The 7,920-nt window shown below is 35.2% G+C and overlaps 1 protein-coding gene across 1 annotated transcript; it reads right to left on the bottom strand.

Moving 5' to 3' along the window:
* Positions 1-5,193: 5,193 nt before the first annotated feature.
* Positions 5,194-7,920, bottom strand: LOC106347286 (uncharacterized protein At4g15970-like). Its single transcript, XM_013786800.3, has 4 exons — positions 7,903-7,920; positions 7,552-7,824; positions 6,681-7,058; positions 5,194-5,994 (listed from the first exon to the last, which is right to left on the bottom strand). Exons 1-4 carry the CDS (start codon positions 7,918-7,920, stop codon positions 5,515-5,517), a joined length of 1,149 nt encoding a protein of 382 aa, XP_013642254.2. The 3' UTR covers positions 5,194-5,514.

Raw genomic sequence — 7,920 nt, 5'->3', positions numbered from 1 at the left:
CCTCTTGATTTCAGGACAACTGAAGTGTTCATTGCCCATTCTAGATAATTTTCTCCAGAGGGATTTAGAATGGCATAATTCAAAGGCTCAAATCTCGGCATCTGAAACCATATTATCAATCAATTCATGATTTATGATGCAACCGATTCAAAATAATCAGTGCATATGATTTCATAAGTCTCTCGACCAAAACACTTTACTACTCGATCATGGTGCGAAACAAGTCGAGAATGCTAGGTCTATATGTGATGCTTAGGCCACACGGCCATGTAATGTGATATAACGATCCTAGAGATCGGTTCATGAGATATGCAAGCAAGGTCACACGACCATTCAGATATGGTGTCTCTCTAGGCCACACGGCCAAGTTATGATGCATTAAGCCACACGGCTTTCAATCATATGATGCAAACAATGTGATCTATCAAGGGCACAAGGCCGCGAGTATGAAAAATGCATCGGAATGGTTAGGCCACACGGCCAAGATTCAATTTAGGGTTAATGCATATAGTTTTACATGTAATTGCAATCCTAAGGTGGTTAGTTTCTATCAGTTCATGATTCAATCAAACCAAACAAACAAACCAATCGGCCAAGTAATAGAACAAGCCACACGACTATTTAGTTCAATTCAACATCATCCCTAGAATTAGATCTAAGTTCAATTGCAATCAATCAGTAGTGATCAGGTTCGGATATGGATGCAACAAGGCCACATGGCCACATATGATGATCTAGAACAATTTAACCTAGAATGTATTAAGGCCACACGGCCACAATCTAATTCGATTTCAAAGTGATAAAACAAGGTCATTAGGGTTTTAACCAAGTCAAGCAATTCAGATTCAGGTTTAAACAATCCTAATCAATATTTCTAGGTGATCAAACAAACAATTAAGTTTCAAATCAAAATTAAAACCGATTTTCCAATTTAGGATTTTAGGGATTTCGAAACTTTGATCTTTGATCAAAGAGATTTGATTTGAGATTCAAAACCTTTAAGGTTATGATAAGGTTATGATTTTAATTGATCAATGGATCAATCTCGATTTAGGGTTTAGGGGATCGGACTTATTCGAGCTCCGATTTACTCTTTTAGGGCTTGATCTATCATCCTTGGGTTTGATCTTAGAGATTAGTTTTTAGGGTTTCAATCTTTACAAATAATCCAAATTCAATTCTCATGTTCTTAGAATTAGGGTTAGCTTTTATTTGCAGATTGTAGAAACCGGACCACCAAGAGAACCTCGAACGGACGCGAGCTGGAACGAGCTGGAGTTGAAGTCGCGCGAGCTGATCGTTGTAGGGTCGCGAGCTGGCTGATCGGGGAACGCGAGCTATAGCTGTCCGGGATGCAAGCTGAGAATGGATGGAGCTGAGGCTGTGTTCGTCTAGTATCAGAAACACCTTAGGGCTGAGGCTGATCGGATGAACACGAGCTGGAACGCTTGCAAGAACAGATTAGGGTTCGTCGGGTTAGGGTTCAAGGTCGCCGGCTAGGTTTTTAGGTTTAGGAGTTTTTCGATTAGATTTTTAGGCTCAGGGTGTTTAGGGACTATCGTGCTGATAACGTGTTGTAAAACAAACGGTTTAGAGACTGAATGTTTTTGTCTTTCATTAATGAATAAGTGTTCCCTTTATATAGAGGATTACAAGATAAGTAAAAAGGAAAGTATCCAAAACCTAAACCAACTAGGATTAGGAAAACTATTAATACATAATAATGGAAATATAACAATTATAAGGAAAAGGAAATAGAGTTTTCTTTTTTCCAAAGCATAAGCCGCCTCTCTATCTCTCTCCTAAGGTCACAACCGCCTCTTTCTCTCTCTCTAGGGTTGGGCCGTCTCTCTCTCTAAGCGTATGAGCCGGTTATAGACATCCATCAATTGATTTATAACAAAAAAACATGTTTTCTATTCATTAGCCACAAAGCCTTTAACTTTTGATAAACTCAAGCGTACTCCGTTTAAATTACAGACTGTTACAAACCATATTCATTAGTTATTCAATTATTCATTAGCCACAAAGCCTTTAACTTTTGATAAACTCAAGCGTACTCCGTTTAAATTACAGACTGTTACAAACCATATTCATTAGTTATTCAATTTTCCTTGGCTGAACACTAAAACAGTTTCTTCATTCTCTTACTACAAGCTCCACACCACATCAAAAATTTACTGACAATATTAAATACATACAATGCTTAGAATTAATTAAGATATCACTGATCTAGCTTTTGGTTGGTTATCTAAACGTATTTGATTGATGTCTTACCCCAGGAATACACTACTTGCCTAGGGAACTACTTGGGAAGTCATCTCTAAAGTGATTCCCCCCCTCCTCGCCCAGAATTTACAGCTGCAAGTGCTGGTTCAGCTACAGTATCCAAATAAAGCATTGCATATTAGGGAAAAGTTTGTTTAAAAATTAATAATCAAAATATTGAAAGTTAAAAGGAAAAACCTAATGGGTGAAATCTTTTTGGGCCGAGCATACATCTGTGATCTGTATATGCCATTTTAGGCCTTTGACTGGCTTTATCTGAAAGTAATTGATCTGACTCTCAACTTTGGCTTTTTAGTAAAAATCAAAGTAAGGATCTTTTCTTTGCAGAGGTCAAGAATCTTTTCTATTGATTTTCCCTAACATTCAGACTGAATTGGTGTCTTTCCTGTATGCAAAAGCTGATAAAAATGACTATTTATTTTTAATTTGTAGATTACGAGTTAAAAATTATTTAAACCGGGTAATATTAATACTCTTGTAAATATATTAGATCCAAACAAAAAAATAAAAGAGAAAAATAAAATATTGCTAAATACTTAACTTTTATCGATGATATCAATACTCGTGAATACATTCGATCTGAACAAGAAATAATTGTATGAAAAACATCAAAAAAACAACAACAACAACCATCTTCTGTTACACAAAATTTGTGTGGACCATATTTTGAATATTTTGAAGATTTTAGAGGTTCCGGATCAAATTTACCTGATCATTAGAGTTGTTGTAATATTTAAATTTTTGTAATAGTTATGTCTTCATGAAATTTTTAAAGCTTTTGTTTTGTATATTATTGTTGTCTAAATCAAGTTTTAAAATATTTTACATATTATTTTAAAGTTTTATTTAATTATATGTGTAAAACTTAATTTATATAAAAATTTCGAAATATTTATGAGATATGGATTAAAATGATAAACAAAAAAAATATTTAACAATCATAAATGTGATGTATAATTGTAGGGACCAAAATACAAAAAAAAAAATTAAATTTGAAGTTTTGAGTAGCGAAACTTCAAATATAGAATTTCACTTCTTAAAATTTTAAATTTGATGTTTTGAAGTTCTTTTCTAGAGAGAAAAACTTGTATTTGAATTTATTTTGATTCTTGTGCCGTGGAGCCGGCCTATATTTACCGCACGGGGGCGAAATTGAACACAATATTTACGAGCCATTTAACAGTGGGCCTCGCAGAACGATCATGTGTAGTTTAATTTATAAACCGGTACAGAACGATCATGTGTAGTCAGTTTCTTCATACTCTTTCTTACTACAAACTCTACACCACACCAAAAAAAATACTGAAATTCTATATCACCAATTTCAGTTGTTAGACCTACAAAAAAAGCTTCAAGCAAACCCTTTTCATCTAGTTTTTAGTTGACTATCTAAATGTATTTGATTGATGCCTTCAATATCCAATTGAAGATTTGCATATTAGGGAAATGTTTATTTTAAAGTATTAATCAAAATTGTTATTATGATTTCTGAGTTGTATTTAGTTAAAAGTTACGAAAATACAAAATGAATGAATTCTTTTTGGGCCGAACATTGATAACTCATGATTTTAATGGTATTTAGCATCTCATTTAGCTCATTTTAATCATTCTAGAATGCATTTAAAGTCCAATTAGGTACATAGCATGTGCATATGTGGTATTGTAGGTTTGGTGAGGCTCAAGTTGGAGATATGAAGGTTTTGACAAGAAAAATGGACTTGATGGAGTTGAGTAGATGAGATGGAGTGAAGCTGATGGGGCGCGGGCATGTACCGCGGCCTCAAACCGTCTGCGGAATTCGACCAGAGACATCGTGTTCTGAGGCGTGAACCGCGGCCGTGCAACGCGGCTGGGAGCTGTCCGCGGTGATGGACGAGACAAGCGACGCGGACGACGGGCGCGGGCCGAGACAAGCCGCGGATTTCGGTCTGAGACATCATGAACAGAAGCGACAGACCGCGGCCATACAACGCGGGCTCGTCCTGTCCGCGGCCGATGCCGAGTCTGTCCTATCCATTTGTTTTTCGGGTCAAACCCGGGTTTGTCGGGTTGACCCGGTTCGAGTTTTAAACCTCTATAAATACTTTTAAAACCTAATCTTAGGACTTATCTTGTTTTCTATCTAATCAAAAAGCCACTTTTGGGTGAAAGATCTAATCTTGATCATTTTCTCTTATTTTTGTTTGATTACTTTGATCATTAATCATGTTTAGATTTAGATCAACTAATGATCTAGTGTTTACCATGATAATGAGTGAGTAGTCATCTTTGGATTCATGGGTTAGGGAAACTAAGGGTGATTAAGCTAGATCTAAGGTGTTTTAGTATAGATCCATCTTGTTCCTTGCTAGTAGAGTGCTTTATTGCAATTTTAGAGTTGGCATCTCTAAAGTTGAGCTTTATGCATTTCATACCCGAAAGGTGTTTGATGAAATGTCTGAACCAACTTTCCTAAGCTTTTAACATTCTTTACCAAAGAAATTTATTGTTAAAGGTGTTAAGATGGCTAATGGACTTGGTATTAATGATTGCTTAGATAATATTCAACCAAAGAATTTTGATGCTTGAGTTATCTTAGTGAATGAGCATTCATTTAGAGATCGAGTTTGTTTAGGATTGTGTCTAGGTCTAAGACAGATTGATTGAAAGGTACCACCTTTAGATTGAAACTTGATCACTCAAGGTCAATTCCCTTAACCCATGAGTTCTTCCATCTCATTAAAAAATGAAAGCTTTGTTCTTTACTGTATTTTAGTAGTATTCTAGTTCAAAATCATTTTATCACTTGATTGCACTTAGATTAAGTTTGAACATGCATTCTCTTTGCATCAAAATACTTAGAAATGGATTGGCATTTTAATTACTATATTGATTTGATTATTGGACCCTTGAAACGTCCATTTCAAACATTCATGTGTCGATACCATTTTAGGCCTTTGAGTGGCTTTATGTGAAAGTGATCGCTCAGAGCCTCAGACTTCTTTTTCACACATTTTACTTTCACTGAAAATCAACGATCTGAGTTAAGAGTAGCAATAATTTTTTAATAAAAATCAAAGCAAGGGCTTTTTGTACTAAAACATGCGGGGGAATTCTTTGTTAATTTGATTACATAAATCTCCAAATAAAATCAAGAACAGCAATAAACTCCGGTTATGACCATTGAAATGTCCTTCACGAAACTAGATAATAACAGTAATCTACGACTACCATCACTCACAACCATTAATAACCACACTTAGGTGGAATATTCCATTTAGTCTCGGACACGGTCGTATTCAACGATACATATCGTTTCCAGTCTTCAAGAGCAGCCTTCAGATTATTCACTTTGTTGTCCAAACCAATACAACAATTAGCATGCATTGTGTTAACCACGTTGATGTCCCTGCTCGGCTGGCAAAACCCTCCAAAGTAAACCGTGTCAAGAAACCTAATGTTGATTCCAAGTTTCAAGACAAACTGTTTGTTTTTTATGAGGTTGAACACATCTTGATCGTGTTTTCCAGGGAACTTTCGACTCGATCTGATCCAGAACTTGTAAAAACTCAACGTTCTGTTGTTTGCTTTAACGTATGTGAATCCCGAGTTCACGTGGTTATTCTTGTCTGATGGCTTTCCATTGTAATCATCGCATGTTATCTGAAAGTCGGCGTCTCGGAAGAACCGGGGAAATGGGTCTCTAAGCCACAAGATATCTGCATCCTGCATGCAAATACAACAAACTTATCATTTACACACTTCGCAATCATCATATACAGTGTCCAGCAATCAAACAAGATATGTACAACTTAGTTATTGGTACCTTTATTATGATATGATGACAATTACAATAATGTAAAATAACGTCTAAAACCCGCCTCCTATTATGAATAAATCAATGGTTCAACAGTATATATCAAGAAAAACGTAATAAATGGAAGTCAGAGTTAGGCTCAAAATAAAACAAAGAATATCGATAGTCAAGTCTAAAACCTTCACCAAAAAAAGAAGTAAAATCTAGCAAAGGGAAAATATAGGGGGGGGGGGGGGGGGGGGGGGGGAATATTCCTATTCATATCCATAGGTACATAAATGTCCGATAAATCAACAATTCATGTTTCTTATAATCATAACTATTTAAATTCTTCTTCAAGTCATTTCACTTCAGCGTACTTCGACCAAATACTAATATCTTACATTAAGCAGATCATTTTTCTTACTATATTATTAATACTTTTATTTGTGTATAAATCATATCATGAAAAATCGTTTGGAAAATATGCTGATGGTGGGAAAACATATCTAATTGGTATAGAGAAAATTTCATATTTTAAAGGATCAATATATATAATATATATATATAAACTAATTATATATGAAATAAGGGGAAAAATTAGTGTTACACGTACCGTGAAGATGAAGTTGTATCCTAATCCAAGAACTTCCTTAAGAAGATCCATTCGCCGCCAAATGAGTTTCAAGTAACCAGGCGTCATAAACCGGTTTGGACCGGAGAGTTGGTCTGAATCTGTGACGTTAATCAAGTAGCAATGAGGATGAACCTCTATGCACCGATCGTATGCATGTTTATCCAAGCAAACCGCGATCACGTGTTTCAATAGTATCTCTGTTCCTATACCGGCTTTGAAACTCTCTCGAAACACGTCGAAAGTTGAGTTTGGTTTGACCCATGCTTCGTTTAACGCCGTGATGATCACCGTGTTATCCTCCATAGCCGCATTCATCAGTACTCTCTCTAGTTCTGATACCGGTTCCCTCTTTTGCACCTACGAATATAGTTAAGATCAAAGTTTCAAGAATCATTAGGTGTACATAAAAGTCTGTCTAGATTGTTTTTAATAAAATCGTTTAAAAAAAAATTATTTTGCTTATGATCAATTTGTCACATAGATGAGGGTCAAGGCGCCTATACAGTTTTTTAAAAAAATACTGGTTAGGATTAACATATCAACAACAAAAAATGTCTGGTAGTGTAATTTTCATTAAATGTTTATGGTTCAATACTAAAAATCGGTTTAGCAAATCATCATTAACAAGTTCGCTACAAACATGAATATAGAGCATTTAATCATTTATCAATAAGAAATCTACGTAAATATTATCTTTCCTAATGACAATAAACAAAATATGTGCAAGTATATCTCCATAAAGTTCTTCTAACAATAAAATATCAGGTATTCATTGGATTCATAACTCATATTAATATTCAAACTATATTGAAGTATTTAAATTATCAATGAACATAAATAATATACTCACCGTTTCTAAGGAAGTCTCGTTAATGGTTTTTGAAGAATAACAATCGGTCTTCCATAGAGACACCATGTTGAGGGGATTATTTGCAGATTTATAGAACAAAAGGCAAGAAAGTGTCACGGTCGTGACCAACAACACGACTTTAATCATGTCTCTTCTTCCGAACAAACCATCGGTAGATATCACCGGCTTAGATTTTCCTTCGTCAATGCTAACTCCGGCGAACTTGTATCCCGAGGTAGAAGAGTCACCCTTTCGTGCTCTCCATTGTTTTGACTATGAATCGTTTCTTGTCTTCGTTCGTTTCCTTTATATGTATATTTTGTTAATTCTATAATGTTTCCTTTATATTGCCTTACCATATATCTCCAT

The sequence above is a fragment of the Brassica napus genome, chromosome C1, assembly GCF_020379485.1.
Source record: "Brassica napus cultivar Da-Ae chromosome C1, Da-Ae, whole genome shotgun sequence".
In the NCBI taxonomy this organism is placed as follows: domain Eukaryota; kingdom Viridiplantae; phylum Streptophyta; class Magnoliopsida; order Brassicales; family Brassicaceae; genus Brassica; species Brassica napus.
This window is presented reverse-complemented; position numbering and strand designations above follow the sequence as displayed.